We start from the raw sequence: 17,403 nt of genomic DNA on the forward strand, positions 1-17,403 counted from the left end.
GAATGGTTTGCGGAGTATAGATGTAGATGCAGCTCACTGTCATCTGGTGCGCTTAACAAGGATAAAACTGTCCTCTTCCTCATATACTGACGGAAAAAAGTCACAACATCAGAAAGTAATTAACGTAGAGTAATGAAATTTCGGGAATACATTCGTCTAGGTACCATATTTCAGTGATTGATCACAGGTTAATGGAAGTGCGAGATAAGATACTGCAAATCCGAAATGCTGGTACATTAATAACTGGTGTAATAGCCAGAATGTTCAATGTAAGCATGCAAAGGTGCGTGCATTATGTTGTGAAGGTGCAGGATGTCAGTTTGTGGCGTGAAGTTCCATTTCTGTTGCACTTGGTCGGTCAATAAAGGGACAGTTGATGCTGGTTGTGGATGACGATGGAGATGCCGTCCGATTATGGCCCATATGTGCTCGCTTGGAAAGGGATCAAGCAGGCCAAGGCAACATGCCGACACTGCATCGAGCTTGGTGGGTTACAACAATGGTATGTGGGCCTGGAATGCTGTTCATAAACGGCAACATAACAGGCCCAATCGACACTGACAAATTATTTTGTAATGACGGCGCGTGGAATAACCACGAGAATGCTCCTTCTATCATACCAGCCCATAACTCCTGGTGTCGGTCCCAGCACGCAGACAGGTTGGTTGCACGCCCCCAACTGGCCACCTTCCAACCGACATATTGCCATCACCAACACCGAGGAAGAACCAGCTTCCACCGGAAAACACAGCAAACCTTTACCCTGCCCTCCAATGAGCTCTCGCTTGACACTACTGCAGTCGCAAATGGCCGTAATTTGGGATCAGTGGAGTGCACGCTGCAGGGCATCTGGCTCGGAGCTGTCCTTTTAGTAACCGATTTACAAGAGTCCGCTGTGTCACTGTGGTTCCAACAGCCGCTCAGATTGCTGCTGCAGATGCAGTACGGTGCACCAAAGCCACAAGCTGAACATGATGGTCTTCTCTCTCGGTAGCGCCGCGTGGCCATCCGCAGCGTGGTCTTCTTACGACTGTACATTCTCGTGACCAACGCTGTCAGCAATCATGTACAGCGGTTACATTGCTGACAAGTCTTCCTGCAATATTACAGAAATAACATCCAGCTTCTTGTAGTCATATTACACGACCTCATTCAAACTCTGAGAGATGCTGATAATAACGTCTTTGTCGGCATAAGGCATTCCTGACTAACTTCATCACACTCCGCGCAATCTCAAAGCTAACTAACGCTCACAACCGTTACAGCGTGCAGTTACAGCAAACCTGATTTGCATCCTCAGAGTGGCGCTAGTAGCGCCACTCTTATGCGACTGACGCGAAATTTTGATAGACATCATCATGCACACACACACACACACACACACACACACACACACACACACACACACACACGTTGGTTTTTTGTTGCAAGGTGGGGTCGGGGTCGCTTCAGAGATACGAAGGTCAACTTTTTTTTTCTTTTTTTTTTTAATGGGATGCTGTAGTTTGGTACTTATTTTCTGATGGCGGTTATCGAGATGAATCCAATGATGTGTAACAGTAAGGTCTTTGAAGCTTAGCGAATGTCACAAAGGTGGCAACTGGTTAATGTGCTCAGTATGGGGTGTGACCATTTCTGGCAGCAATATAGGCCTGACAGCGAAGGGGCATGCTATGAATAATGTCATCAGTCGCATGTTGATGCAATGACTCCCATTCTTCCTGTAGAGCTGTTCGCAGTCTTGGTTGGTGGATGCTGACGTGATGCAAGCCGTCTCCCTACTGCATCCCAGACTTGTTCTATGGGATTCAAATTCGGAGAGTGCAAGCCCACCACATGCATGCAATATCTTCCGTCTTCCAGGAAACATCATCCACCCGTGCTCTATGAGGTCGAGCATTGTCGTCCATCAGTACGAAGTCTGGGCCCACAGCACCTCGCAACAACCGCAAATGAGGTCCCAAGATCTCGTCACGATACCTGACACCAATTAAACCTTGCCGATTAACCCGCACAATTTCATGAAGAGGGGTTCGAGTGGTAAACATAATCCCTTCCCACACCATTAGGGATCCTCGTAGATACCGGTCTCTTTCCACAACGTTTTTGTCCTGAAATAGTGTTCCACGTGTCCTCGAGATGCGACTCAATCGAGAATCAGTCTGCAGACTAAACCGGGACTCGTGAAAACAACATTGGCCCACTGTTTGACCGTCCAGGTGGCATGTTGATGGCTCTACTCTGGACTCTAGACGTTCCCTTCTGTGAAGAAGGGTCATAGTTAGACATACAGCAGATTTCCGACAATAAAGGCCACTCTGCCGAAGCCTTCTGCACACCGGGCTGAGGATTTTCTCTACTCAGGGACTTTGTGTTTGTGTTGCCTTCATAATTTCATCATCATCGTCATTCGTAACGGTGGCTGGATTGGATTGTGTAAAAATTGGGACTTTGTACGGGCGCTGATGACCACGCAGTTGAGCGCCCCGCATACGAAACATCACCTCACCTGGAGGGAAGTTCTTGGGCTTCATGTTGATCCATCGGTGCAGCACCCAGCACACGACAGCGACGGCGAACAGCACGAGCAGCAGCATCTGCAAACAAGGGAAACTGTCAATGAATTGGCACTTCATCCTAAATTCGCTCTTACTTTGGGCCGCTGGTACCATTGGTAAGTGAACACTTTGGCGCGCGAGTTTAAGAATGTGTCTGACTGTCTGGTGTTACAAATGTTATATGTTCCGTTTGCGGCGGATATCAGGCAGGAAAGTTGCAATCCCAAAATATTCAAAACTAAAATACAAACCAGAACCTGATAAGCCACTCAGGATCTCAAATCAAACACCTTTCAGCCGTCTAGCTTCCAAACTTATTTTATTTGGCTTTCAGTTTCAGCGATTTACTACGCCACCTTCAGCCCCTGACCGACGTGTAGGAAGGTTCCACCGCGATTCTGGTCAAAACAGGGGCTAGCAATACCGATATTAGTATATTTCTGCTTGTTATAGCGATCTCTTCAACCATTATCTGCCGACTGAAGATGACGTAGTAAATCGCCGAAACTGGTAGCCAAATAAAATAAGTTTCGAAACAAGACAGCTGAAAGGTGTTTGATTCGACATCCTGTATCAAACAGCCGAGTCCCGCAGCCACCTTTGGGAAGATGGGCAAACAGAGACTTGAAAAGCCACATGTTCTACAGTTAAAACACGAGGACTCGCGGGTGTAAAATTTAGTTTAACGCTGATGTTTCCACTCTCGAGACGCCGGCCTCCATAGCTGAGTGATCAGCGTGCCTGACACGTCAAAGACCCGGGCCCAAGAATCCTATGGCAATCAAATATCCTCGCCTATATTGGTTACAAATTTGAAGAAACATCCAGGCAAAGATTTTACTCAGTTCTTGCTAAGAAACATGAAATACCACTCAACCATTCGGCTGTATACAAATTTCGTAGTCTTGAAGGGAACATGACACACATACATTGCCGGAAAAAAAAATAGTACACCTCGGAAGACGACATCGATTTTGATCGGATGACGGCATATGCCACCTGGGGCATATAAAATGTACTGATAGTCGTTTCAACGCTGTCCACCATCAGAGAGCATAGTGGCATAGATACAAGAGCGCCATCTGTCTCTATCCTTTCATAAAAATTGCTCATAGCCGAAGGTTCAGTGTAGTGCAACCATGCCACAGAGACGCACTCGTGCTTTCTACAGCCAAATTAACAGATTTGAAAGGGGTCAAATTGTGGCCTTCCGAGTGGCGGGATGGTACTTTCGTAGAATTGCCGTACGAGTTGGACGTGCTGCGTCAGTTGTGCAACGATTTATTTATTTTACTTATTTATTTATTTATTGTTCCTTGGGACCAAATTAAGCAGAAGTCTCCATGGTCATGGAACGAGTCAATACATAAAATTATAACACGATAGTAGAAACAGATAAAATGAAATATAAGAAACATATTCAGGCGACAATTCGTAAATTTAAATAAAGAAAATCAACAATGTAACACTGGAATTTACTTAATTTTTCAGCTCTTCCAGGAGCTCCTCGACAGAATAGAAGGAGTGAGCCATGAGGAAACTCTTCAGTTTAGACTTAAAAGTGCTTGGGCTACCGCTAAGATTTTTGAGTTCTTGTGGTAGCTTATTGAAAATGGATGCAGCAGAATACTGCACTCCTTTCTGCACAAGAGTCACGGAAGTGCATTCTGTGGTGTCACCGCCAGACACCACACTTGCTAGGTGGTAGCCTTTAAATCGGCCGCGGTCCGTTAGTATACGGCGGACCCGCGTGTCGCCACTGTCAGTGATAGCAGACCGAGCGCCACCACACGGCAGGTCTAGAGAGACGTACTAGCACTCGCCCCAGTTGTACAGCCGACGTTCATAGCAATGGTTCACTGACAAATACGCTCTCATTTGCCGAGACGATAGTTAGCATAGCCTTCAGCTACATTTGCTACGACCTAGCAAGGCGCCGTATTCAATTGATAATTAATATTATGAAGCATGTACCGTAACGAGAGATGTTCTACAATTGTGGATTAAAGTTAAGTATTATATCAACTACTTACTTTATTTGCAATTCTCAAGATATTGTCCTGTTCCAGACCTCACGCCAGTTAGCGTGTAATTAAACGCGTGCATTTCGGCTCTTCTGCCAACACTACACATTCCACATGCAGATTGGATTTCTGCCTAGTATTAACTGAGTGAAAGCTGCTAACTCTTGGGAATAAGCTAATATTGCTAACAACAAACGACATTAAAGAAAATATATACTGTGAGGGCAATGTCAGAATCCCCAGACTATTGAATAGGGGTCAACAAGAGGTTCTCGAACTTACACCACACATAGCTCGAACAGCCCGTTTTTGAGCCAAAAATACCCTTTTTGAAACAGAAGAATTACCCCCAATAATAATACCATATGACATAAGCGTATGAAAATATGCGAAGTATTTTCGTGTCTAACTGTCACATATTTCAGATACTGTTCTAATGGTAAATAAAGCAGCATTTAGTTTCTGAACAAGATCATGAACATGCGCTTTCCACAACAGCTTACTATCTATCCGAACGACTAGGAACTTGAACTGTTCCGTCTCGCTTATAATATGCCCATCGTGTCTGATCAAAATATCGGTTCTTGTTGATTTGTGAGTTAGAAACTGTAAAAACTGAGTCTTACTGCGATTTAGCATCAAATTATTTTCCACAAGCTACGAACTTCTCATGAACTACATTATTTGATACTGTTTCAATATTACACACAAGATCCTTCACTACCAAGCTGGTGTCATCATCAAATAGAAATATTTTTGAATTACCTGTAATACTAGAAGGCATATCATTTATATAAATAAGAAACAGCAGTGGACCCAGCACTGACCCTTGGGGAACGCCCCACTTAACAGTGCCCCATTGGGACTGAACATCACTACCACTCTCAATATTGCGGAGAATTACCTTCTGCTTTCTGTTCTTAAAGTAAGAGGCGAACCAATTGTAAGCTACTCCCCTTATTCCATAATGGTTCAACTTCTCCAGTGATATTTTGTGGTCAACACAGTCAAAAGCCTTCGTTAAATCAAAGAAAACACCTAGCGTTCGCAACCTTTTATTTAATCCGTCCAAAACCTCACAGAGAAAAGAAAATATAGCATTTTCAGTTGTTAAACCATTTCTAAAACCAAACTGTACATTTGACAGCAAATTATGTGAATTTAAATGCTCCAATAACCTTGTATATACAACCTTCTCGAGAACTTTAGAAAACACCGATGTCATAGAAATAGGTCTAAAATTGTCACCATTATCCCTGTCTCCCTTTTTATAAAGTGGCTTCACTACCGAGTACTTTAATCGGTCAGGAAACCGACCACACCTAAAGGAAAAGTTACAGATATGGATAAGTACTGGGCTAACATACATAGAACAATACTTCAGTATTCTGCTGGATACCCCGTCATATCCATGAGAGTTCTTGGTCTTTAGTGATTTAATTATTAACTCAATCTCCCTCTTGTCAGTATCATGGAGGAGCATTTCAGGTAACAGTCTCGAAACACTTTTTTCTACGAGCGCTATATGATTCCCTGTCGGGACTAGGTTTCTATTTAGTTCACCTGCTATATTCAGAAAGTGATTATTAAATACTGTACATATATGCGACTTATCAGTAACACGGACATTCCCACTATGCACTGATTCTCTATCCTCGACCTGTCTCTGCAGACCAGCCACTTCCTTTACGACTGACCATATGGTTTTAATTTTATCCCGAGACTTAGCTATTCTATCTGCATACCACATACTTTTTGCCTTCCTTATAACATTTTATAACGCGAATTCTTTACAGCCGAATGGAAAACCTAGTAGAAGCCGACCTCGGGGAAGATCAGTTTGGATTCCGTAGAAATGTTGGAACACGTGAGGCAATACTGACCCTACGACTTATCTTAGAAGAAAGATTAAGGAAAGGCAAACCTACGTTTCTAGCATTTGTAGACTTAGAGAAAGCTTTTGACAATGTTGACTGGAATACTCTCTTTCAAATTCTGAAGGTGGCAGGGGTAAAATACAGGGAGCGAAAGGCTATTTATAATTTGTACAGAAAGCAGATGGCAGTTATAAGAGTCGAGGGGCATGAAAGGGAAGCAGTGGTTGGGAAGGGAGTGAGACAGGGTTGTAGCCTCTCCCCGATGTCATTCAATCTGTATATTGAGCAAGCAGTGAAGGAAACAAAAGAAAAATTGGGAGTAGGTATTAAAATCCATGGAGAAGAAATAAAAACTTTGAGGTTCGCCGATGACACTGTAATTCTGTCAGAGACAGCAAAGGACTTGGAAAAGCAGTTGAACGGAATGGATAGGGTCTTGAAAGGAGGATATAAGATGAACATCGTTGTTGTTGTTGTGGTCTTCAGTCCTGAGACTGGTTTGATGCAGCTCTCCATGCTACTCTATCCTGTGCAAGCTTCTTCATCTCCCAGTACCTACTGCAACCTACATCCTTCTGAATCTGCTTAGTGTATTCATCTCTTGGTCTCCCTCTACAATTTTTACCCTCCACGCTGCCCTCCAATGCTAAATTTGTGATCCCTTGATGCCTCAAAACATGTCCTACCAACCGATCCCTTCTTCTAGTCAAGTTGTGCCACAAACTTCTCTTCTCCCCAATCCTATTCAATACCTCCTCATTAGTTACGTGATCTACCCACCTTATCTTCAGCATTCTTCTGTAGCACCACATTTCAAAAGCTTCTATTCTCTTCTTGTCCAAACTAGTTATCGTCCATGTCTCACTTCCATACATGGCTACACTCCATACAAATACTTTCAGAAACGACTTCCTGACACCTAAATCTATACTCGATGTTAACAAATTTCTCTTCTTGAGAAACGCTTTCCTTGCCATTGCCAGTCTACATTTTATATCCTCTCTACTTCGACCATCATCGGTTATTTTACTCCCTAAATAGCAAAACTCCTTTACTACTTTAAGTGTCTCATTTCCTAATCTAATTCCCTCAGCATCACCCGACTTAATTTGACTACATTCCATTATCGTCGTTTTGCTTTTGTTGATGTTCATCTTATATCCTCCTTTCAAGACACTGTCCATTCCGTTCAACTGCTCTTCCAAGTCCTTTGCTGTCTCTGACAGAATTACAATGTCATCGGCGAACCTCAAAGTTTTTACTTCTTCTCCATGAATTTTAATACCTACTCCGAATTTTTCTTTTGTTTCCTTTACTGCTTGCTCAATATACAGATTGAATAACATCGGGGAGAGGCTACAACCCTGTCTCACTCCTTTCCCAACCACTGCATCCCTTTCATGCCCCTCGACTCTTATAACTGCCATCTGGTTTCTGTACAAATTGTAAATAGCCTTTCGCTCCCTGTATTTTACCCCTGCCACCTTCAGAATTTGAAAGAGAGTATTCCAGTCAACATTGTCAAAAGCTTTCTCTAAGTCTACAAATGCTAGGAACGTAGGTTTGCCTTTTCTTAATCTTTCTTCCAAGATAAGTCGTAAGGTCAGTATTGCCTCACGTGTTCCAACATTTCTACGGAATCCAAACTGATCTTCCCCGAGGTCGGCTTCTACCAGTTTTTCCATTCGTCTGTAAAGAATTCGCGTTAGTATTTTGCAGCTGTGACTTATTAAACTGATAGTTCGGTAATTTTCACATCTGTCAACACCTGCTTTCTTTGGGATTGGAATTATTATATTCTTCTTGAAGTCTGAGGGTATTTCGCCTGTCTCATACATCGTGCTCACCAGATGGTAGAGTTTTGTCATGACTGACTCTCCCGAGGCCATCAGTAGTTCTAGTGGAATGTTGTCTACTCCCGGGGCCTTGTTTCGACTCAGGTCTTTCAGTGCTCTGTCAAACTCTTCACGCAGTATCTTATCTCCCATTTCGTCTTCATCTACATCCTCTTCCATTTCCATAATATTGTCCTCAAGTACATCTCCCTTGTATAAACCCTCTATATACTCCTTCCACCTTTCTGCCTTTCCTTCTTTGCTTAGAACTGGGTTTCCATCTGAGCCCTTGATATTCATACAAGTGGTTCTCTTATCTCCAAAGGTCTCTTTAATTTTCCTGTAGGCAGTATCTATCTTACCCCTAGTGAGACAAGCCTCTACATCCTTACATTTGTCCTCTAGCCATCCCTGCTTAGCCATTTTGCACTTCCTGTCGATTTCATTTTTGAGACGTTTGTATTCCTTTTTGCCTGCTTGATTTACTCCATTTTTATATTTTCTCCTTTCATCAATTAAATTCAATATTTCTTCTGTTACCCAAGGATTTCTATTAGCCCTCGTCTTTTTACCTACTTGATCGTCTGCTGCCTTCACCACTTCATCCCTCAGAGCTACCCATTCTTCTTCTACTGTATTTCTTTCCCCCATTCCTGTCAATTGTTCCCTTATGCTCTCCTTGAAACTCTCTGCAACCTCTGGTTCTTTCAGTTTATCCAGGTCCCATCTCCTTAAATTCCCACCTTTTTGCAGTTTCTTCAGTTTCAATCTGCAGTTCATAACCAATAGATTGTGGTCAGAATCCACATCTGTCCCAGGAAATGTCTTACAATTTAAAACCTGGTTCCTAAATCTCTGTCTTACCATTATATAATCTATCTGAAACCTGTCAGTATCTCCTGGCTTCTTCCATGTATACAGCCTCCTTTCATGATTCTTGAACCAAGTGTTAGCTATGATTAGGTTATGCTCTGTGCAAAATTCTACAAGGCGGCTTCCTCTTTCATTCCTTCCCCCCAATCCATATTCACCTACTATGTTTCCTTCTCTCCCTTTTCCTACTGACGAATTCCAGTCACCCATGACTATTAAATTTTCGTCTCCCTTCACTACCTGAATAATTTCTTTTATCTCGTCATACATTTCATCTATTTCTTCATCATCTGCAGAGCTAGTTGGCATATAAACTTGTACTACTGTAGTAGGCATGGGCTTTGTGTCTATCTTGGCCACAATAATGCGTTCACTCTGCTGTTTGTAGTAGCTAACCCGCACTCCTATTTTTTTATTCATTATTAAACCTACTCCTGCATTACCCCTATTTGATTTTGTATTTATAACCCTGTAATCACCTGACCAAAAGTCTTGTTCCTCCTGCCACCGAACTTCACTAATTCCCACTATATCTAACTTTAACCTATCCATTTCCCTTTTCAAATTTTCTAACCTACCTGCCCGATTAAGTGATCTGACATTCCACGCTCCGATCCGTAGAACGCCAGTTTTCTTTCTCCTGATAAGGACGTCCTCTTGAGTAGTCCCCGCCCGGAGATCCGAATGGGGGACTATTTTACCTCCGGAATATTTTACCCAAGAGGACGCCATCATCATTTAATCATACAGTAGAGCTGCATGTCCTCGGGAAAAATTACGGCTGTAGTTTCCCCTTGCTTTCAGCCGTTCGCAGTACCAGCACAGCAAGGCCGTTTTGGTTAATGTTACAAGGCCAGATCAGTCAATCATCCAGACTGTTGCCCCTGCAACTACTGAAAAGGCTGCTGCCCCTCTTCAGGAACCACATGTTTGTCTGGCCTCTCAACAGATACCCCTCCGTTGTGGTTGCACCTACGGTACGGCCATCTGTATCGCTGAGGCACGCAAGCCTCCCCACCAACGGCAAGGTCCATGGTTCATGGGGGGGAGGAAGAACATCAACAAAAGCAAAACGAGGATAATGGAATGTAGTCGAATTAAGTCGGGTAATGCTGAGGGAATTAGATTAGGAAATGAGACACTTAAAGTAGTAAAGGAGTTTTGCTATTTGGGGAGCAAAATAACTGATGATGGTCAAAGTAGAGAAGATATAAAATGTAGACTGGCAATGGCAAGGAAAGCGTTGCTGAAGAAGAGAAATTTGCTAACATCAAGTATAGATTTAAGTGTCAGGAAGTCATTTCTGAAAGTATTTGTATGGAGTGTAGCCATGTATGGAAGTGAAACACGGACGATAAATAGTTTAGACAAGAAGAGAATAGAAGCTTTTGAAATGTGGTGCTACAGAAGAATGCTGAAGATTAGATGGGTAGATCACAAAACTAATGAGGAAGTATTGAATAGGATTGGGGAGAAGAGAAGTTTGTGGCACAACTTGACCAGAAGAAGGGATCGGTTGGTAGGACATTTTCTGAGGCATCAAGGGATCACAAATTTAGAATTGGAGGGCAGCGAGGAGGGTAAAAATCGTAGAGGGAGACCAAGAGATGAATACACTAAACAGATTCAGAAGGACGTAGGTTGCAGTAGTTACTCGGAGATGAAGAAGCTTGCACAGGATAGAGTAGCATGGAGAGCTGCATCAAACCAGTCTCAGGACTGAAGACCACAACAACAACAACAACATAACATTTTAAGCACCTTACAATACTGTTTGTAATGGGCTGCTGCAGTTAGATTTTAACTGTTTCTAACGCTTTGATATAATTGCCACTTTGTTCTACAGGATATTCTTACCCTTCTAGTCGGCCACCCAGGCTGCCTGTTTGTGCTAGTACCCTGTTCTGAACGTTCTAACGGAAAGCAACTTTCAAATAGCACGAGATGCTGGTATCAGTGGTCACGTGAACATTCTCACACACGTGGACGAGGTTCTGATGTCCACGCAACACAGATACCCGCCAAGATCGTCGTGTTGTAAGAGGAGCTGTGGCTGATCGTACAGCACTGATAAGAGGGCTCGTGAGTCCCGACGTATCAACACGAACTCTTGCGAACTGGTTGTTAGCAGAGGGTCTATGGGCACACACATCTCTAACCCGTTTTCCACTCACGCCGTAGCATCGACGTGCACGGCTCGACTAGTGTCGTCAGAAGATCAGGTCGAAGATGGAATGGCGCGTCGTTATCTTCAGTGATGGAAGAGGATTCTGCGTCCGCAGCTCGTGGCCGTGCGGTAGCGTTCTCGCTTCCCACGCCCGGGTTCCCGGGTTCGATTCCCGGCGGGGTCAGGGATTTTCTCTGCCTCGCGATGGCTGGGTGTTCTGTGATGTCCTTAGGTTAGTTAGGTTTAAGTAGTTCTAAGTTCTAGGAGATTGATGACCGTAGATGTTAAGTCCCATAGTGCTCACAAGGGAACCTCCCCATCGCACCCCCCTCAGATTTAGTTATAAGTTGGCAGAGTGGATAGGCCTTGAAAAACTGAACACGGATCAATCGAGAAAACAAGAAGAAGTTGCGTGGAACTATGAAAAAACAAGCAAAATATATATAGTCCATGTGCAAGATAACCAACGTCTAGGAGAATTTGCGTTCAGGAGCGCCGTGGTCCCGTGGTTAGCGTGAGCAACTGCGGAACGAGAGGTTCTTGGTTCAAATCTTCCCAAGAGTGAAAATTTTTCTTTCTTTATTTTCGCAAAGTTATGATCTGTCCGTTCGTTCATTGACGTCTCTGTTCACTGTAATAAGTTTAGTGTCTGTGTTTTGCGACCGCACCGCAAACCCGTGCGATTAGTAGCCGAAGTGACGTGCCTGTCCAATGGAAACCGAAAACATTTGATTGCAAGGTCATAGGTCAACCGATTCCTCCACAGGAAAACACGTCTGATATATTCTATACGACACTGGTGACGGCATGTGCGTCACATGGCAGGAATATGTTGTCGACCCACCTAACTTGTACACTTGGTGAATGGGTGAAAAGATTCTTCTACCTTGCCCAATTTAGGTTCTCTTGTGGATGTGATAATCACTTCCAAAAAAGTGTGAAAACATAAGAGATTGTCACATAAACTGCAACAAATGAATGCAATAGTTTCACAGTCGCACAGTTTTGTCTGTGCTCTGTCAAAACATATGTTTTTAACGTTTTCAAATTTTTCCGTGTGTAAACCGTCAAATCCTGCATATGTCCAAGCAAATCTGAACATGTCCTGGAATTTTGGAGAGCGAAGATGATTATATGTGAGGGCCTGAACTTTGATAATTGTCTGAAAATAAAAATAAAAATTTTCTCCCGAGGGAAGACTTGAACCAATGACCTATCGCTCCGTAGCTGCACACGTTATTGCTTATTTTTTCATAGTTCCATACAACTTCTTCCTGTTTTCTCGATTGATGTGTGTTCAGTTTTTCAAGGCCTATCCACTGTGCCAACTTATAACTAATTCTGACCGAGCGAGGTGGCGCAGTGGTTAGACACTGGACTCGCATTCGGGAGGACGACGGTTCAATCCCGCGTCCGGCCATCCTGATTTAGGTTTTCCGTGATTTCCCTAAATCGCTCCAGGCAAATGCCGGGATGGTTCCTTTCAAAGGGCACGGCCGACTTCCTTCCGTAATCCGATGAGACCGATGACCTCGCTGTCTGGTCTCCTTCCCCAAACCAACCAACCAACTAATTCTGAGTGGGGTGCGATGGAGAGGTTCCCTTGTCAGAGCCATTTGAACCATTTTTGTTTGAGGATTCTGCCTGCACGCAAGTCATGGTTGTTTGCGCGTCCGACGTAGACCTGGCGAGCGCTGTCTCAGAGTGCATTCGTGCAAGACGCACTTATACCACCCAGGGCCTTATGGTCGGGGTCCTATAAACTACAACTCTCGTATATCTTTATTCTTTCTGAAAGGGACGCCACCCAGCGCTCGGTACGTGCAGCGTGTTGTTGGAGCCGTTCTTGCCACAAGGTGATATGCCTTTCCAACATGATAATGCTCGCCCACACACTGCCCGTGAAACTCAACGAGCTCTGCAGGCCATTAAGCAACTTTCCTGGCCAGCACGATCTCACGTCTTGTGTCCAATCGAGCACTTGTGGAATATGAGTGGAGGAGAAGTGACTCGTGCGACTCAGCAACCAACTCCAGAACTACGTGAAAAAGACGGGCAGGCGTGGCACGACGTGCCCCAGGACAGTATTCGCCATCTGCACGATCGACTGGATGCCAGAGTCAGCGCGTGCACTGCCGCCTGTTGGGGCTACACCACGTACTGATATGGGTATTTCAGCAAGGGTCGATACCTGGTACCATAGAACCGCTTATGCTATTGATCTGTGAATACCTGTAAATATAATGATTTCTTGTTCTCGATATGCACTGTTGCAACAATAAATCTTGAGTGAACTGGAAACCTCTAAATGGATGTACTAATTTTATTTCCGTCAATGTACTTCGACCCAAAAAACTATTAACGTTTGGAATTGAGTGAGAGGAAAACTGTACATTGTCATGAGATCCTTCATAAATAGGATAAACGTCGACCACGTTTTTAGACCAGATTTTAAATTTTCCCTGACGCTAAACAAAGGGCGTTTCCCTGGCTTGTTGGACATTGGCTTCTTTTCTTGCCAAATTCAAAGCCACTGGTACACAGACGTTTATCGACTGTTTGCCATTGAAACACTGGAGGCTTAAATCTTATCTAGAAAGCAGATATTGATCGTCAGTAGACAATTATTTGCATGTAATTCTCGAGACAGATTAAGAAAGTAAAATGACGATGAAGAGCACGCATTAGTCTCTGATACAATCACATAATGGAGTAAAGTATTTGGCACACTCATGCTTAGTTATAAACAAAATAGACATAACATAAATAACACAACCTTTGATCCCTTAAAAAATAAAAAAAAATAATAAAAAAAGCTCCTCCCGAACAGGCCATGAAGGCCCAACGGTACTGACCGGCCACCGTGACATCCTCAGCTTATAGGCGTCACTGGATGCGGATACGGAGGGGCATGTGGTCAGCACACCGCTGTCCCGGCCGTATGTCAGCTTCCGATACCAGAGCCGCTACTTCTCAATCAAGTGGCTCCTCAGCTTCTCTCACAAGGGCTGAGTGCTCGCCGCCAACAGCGCTCGGCAGACTGGATGTTCACCCATCCAAGTGCTAGCCCAGCCCGACAGCGCCTAACTTCGGTGATCTGACGGGAACCGGTGTTACCACTGCGGCAAGGCCTTTGGCCTTTGATTCCTTGTTTAATGTAAATAATTTGAAGGGTATACTGATGATTGTTAAGCTATGCATGAACATTCATACAACCTTGCAGTTTATTGTATTAGGTTGGTGTATAAGTTCATAGCTTTTGTCCACAAGTTTAATAAACACAACAGACACACATAGCAGAGACTTTAGTCATCAATAATATATTCTCGTTTACTGTTTAATTCTCCTTTAGTATTTACAACAGTCTGCCAACGCTTTTCGATTCCGTGACTGTAGAAATCACGTGGTTTTGATGCGAGGAACCCCACAGCCATGCTCGGAGCACATCTTCATCCGGAAAGGAAGTTTCGTGAAAGTTCTTCGATAGAGAGTGGAAAGGCCTCTGGAAGACCGCTACGGTCGCAGGTTCGAATCCTGCCTCGGGCATGGATGTTTGTGATGTCCTTAGGTTAGTTAGGTTTAACTAGTTCTAAGTTCTAGGGGACTAATGACCTCAGCAGTTGAGTCCCATAGTGCTCAGAGCCATTTTTTAGAGAGTGGAAAAGGTAAAAATCCGAGGGAGCACGATCACGTGAATAAGGTGGCTGTGGAATGACTTCCCAACTCAACCCCTGTATAGAGTTTTTCATCATCCTAGCAGAATGCGAGGGCATGAAATTTTAGGGAGAACAAATAAAAACTTTTAGGGTTCCATCAGAGACAGCAACGGAAGCAGTTTAACGGAAAGGCAGTGTTTTGAAAAGATGTTATAGCACAAATATCAACAAAAGCAAAACAAGCGTAACTGAATGTATTCGTATTAAACCAGGTGATACTGAAGGAATTAGTTTGGCGAATGAGACATTAAAGTAGTATATGAATTTTGATATTTGGACAGCGAAGTAACTGACGATGGCCGAGAGGGTGTAAAATGCATGCTGACAATAGCAAGAATAGCGTTTCTGAAAACTGTAAATTTGTTAACGTCGAATATAAATTAGGAAGGCTTTTCTGAAGGTATTTGTCTGGAGTGTAGCCTTGTTGGAGTTGCTACAGAAGAGTGGTTAGATGGACTAACTAATGAGAATGTACTGAACTGAACAGTAAAAACGTTTTCTGGCATAGCTTGATTAAAAGAAGGCGTCCACTGATGGGACACATCCTGAGGCATGAGGGAATAATCAGTCTGGTAATGGAGCGACGAAGTGAGGTAAAATTGCAGGAGGAGAAAAAAGGGATGTATGTAGTAAGCAGATTCAAATGCATGTTGCCGGCCGAAGTGGCCGTGCGGTTAAAGGCGCTGCAGTCTGGAACCGCGAGACCGCTACGGTCGCAGGTTCGAATCCTGCCTCGGGCATGGATGTTTGTGATGTCCTTAGGTTAGTTAGGTTTAACTAGTTCTAAGTTCTAGGGGACTAATGACCTCAGCAGTTGAGTCCCATAGTGCTCAGAGCCATTTGAGCCAAATGCATGTTAAGTTGCAGTAGTTATTCAGAGTTGAAGAAGTTTGCACAAAATAGAGTCGACAGTGGCTTCAAACTAGTCTCCAGACTGAAGACTACAACAACAATAGATTGCTAAAAGCTTCAGGTGGGTGGTATTATGTACGAAAACAAGGGAGGTGACGCGCCCCGTTTGCTAATATGTTATTGCCATATTATGGACGTTCACTTGGGATAAATTAGGCCCTGATACCCGTGGTCTAGGGGCGCCGGCCCGGTAGCTCACCGTGTTCGGTCAGAGGGGATCAACGACGAACTGAAAGGAGTGTCTTGCGACATCCTCCCCGAGCAGATGCAACGAAGGAAAACGAACAAAATGAGATTAAAAAAAGGGGTAGTGGCTTTCATTCATAATCGAACCGTCTTCGGTCCCAGGTTCGAATCCCGCCGCTGCTTAAATTTTGGTTAATAATCAACATTGGCGGCCGAAGACTTCCGGCTTAAGAAGTCACCCACATTCTGCCAACGGCCTTGTCAAAGAGGGCGGAGGAGCGGACAGAGGTTCAGAGCACTCTCTTGTCCTATGGGTGGGAAACTGCCCCTGAAGGCGGAAGAATCAGCAATGATCAACGGCATGAGGATGCAGAAGGCAATGGAAACCACTGCATTGAAGACACGTTAGCTGTATCCACAGGACATGTGGCCTGTAATTGAAGAAGTGTCATGATGATCTCTTCAATGGCGAAGATTCCAGAATAGCCCCCAATTCGGATCTCCGGGAGGGGACTGCCAAGGGGGAGGTTACCATGAGAAAAAGATTGAATAAACTACGAAAGGATAACGTTCTACGAGTCGGGGCGTGGAATGTCAGAAGCTTGAACGTGGTAGGGAAACTAGAAAATCTGAAAAGGGAAATGCAAAGGCTCAATCTAGATACAATAAGGGTCAGTGAAGTGAAGTGGAAATAAGACAAAGATTTCTGGTCAGATGACTATAGGGTAGTATTAACAGTAGCAAGAAATGGTATAATGGGAGTAGGATTCGTTATGAATAGGAAGGTAGGGCAGAGAATATGTTACTGTGAACAGTTCAGTGACAGGGTTGTTGTTATTAGAATCGACACCAAACCAACACCGACAACGATAGTTCAGGTATACACGCCGACGTCGCAAGCTTAAGTGGAAGAGATAGAGAAAGTCTATGAGGATATTGAAAAGGTAATACAATATGTAAAGGGGGATGAAAATCTAGAATACAGTTGTAGGGGAAGGACTAGCAGAAAAGGTTACAGGAGAATATGGGCTTGGGACATTGAATGAGAGGAGAAAGACTAATTGAGTTAGTAACAAGTTTCAGCTAGTAATAGTGAACCCTATGTTCAAGAATCACAAGAGGAGGAGGCATACTTGGGAAAGGCCGGGTGATACGGGAAGATTTCAGTTAAATTACATCATGCTCAGACAGAGATTCCGACATTATATAACGGATTGTTAGGTGCACCCAGAAGCACATATAGACTCAGATCACA

At 43.8% G+C, this 17,403-nt stretch overlaps 1 protein-coding gene across 1 annotated transcript in view; it reads right to left on the reverse strand.

Annotated features, from left to right (window-relative positions):
- LOC126262605 (methyl farnesoate epoxidase-like) overlaps positions 1 to 17,403 on the reverse strand; it is a 159,900-nt gene that overhangs the window by 88,008 nt on the left and 54,489 nt on the right. The window contains exon 2 of the mRNA XM_049959356.1: positions 2,510 to 2,597. Within this exon, the coding sequence (XP_049815313.1) occupies positions 2,510 to 2,597 (88 nt within the window). The remainder of the gene's footprint in view (positions 1 to 2,509; positions 2,598 to 17,403) is intronic.

Source organism: Schistocerca nitens, chromosome 6 (assembly GCF_023898315.1).
Source record: "Schistocerca nitens isolate TAMUIC-IGC-003100 chromosome 6, iqSchNite1.1, whole genome shotgun sequence".
In the NCBI taxonomy this organism is placed as follows: domain Eukaryota; kingdom Metazoa; phylum Arthropoda; class Insecta; order Orthoptera; family Acrididae; genus Schistocerca; species Schistocerca nitens.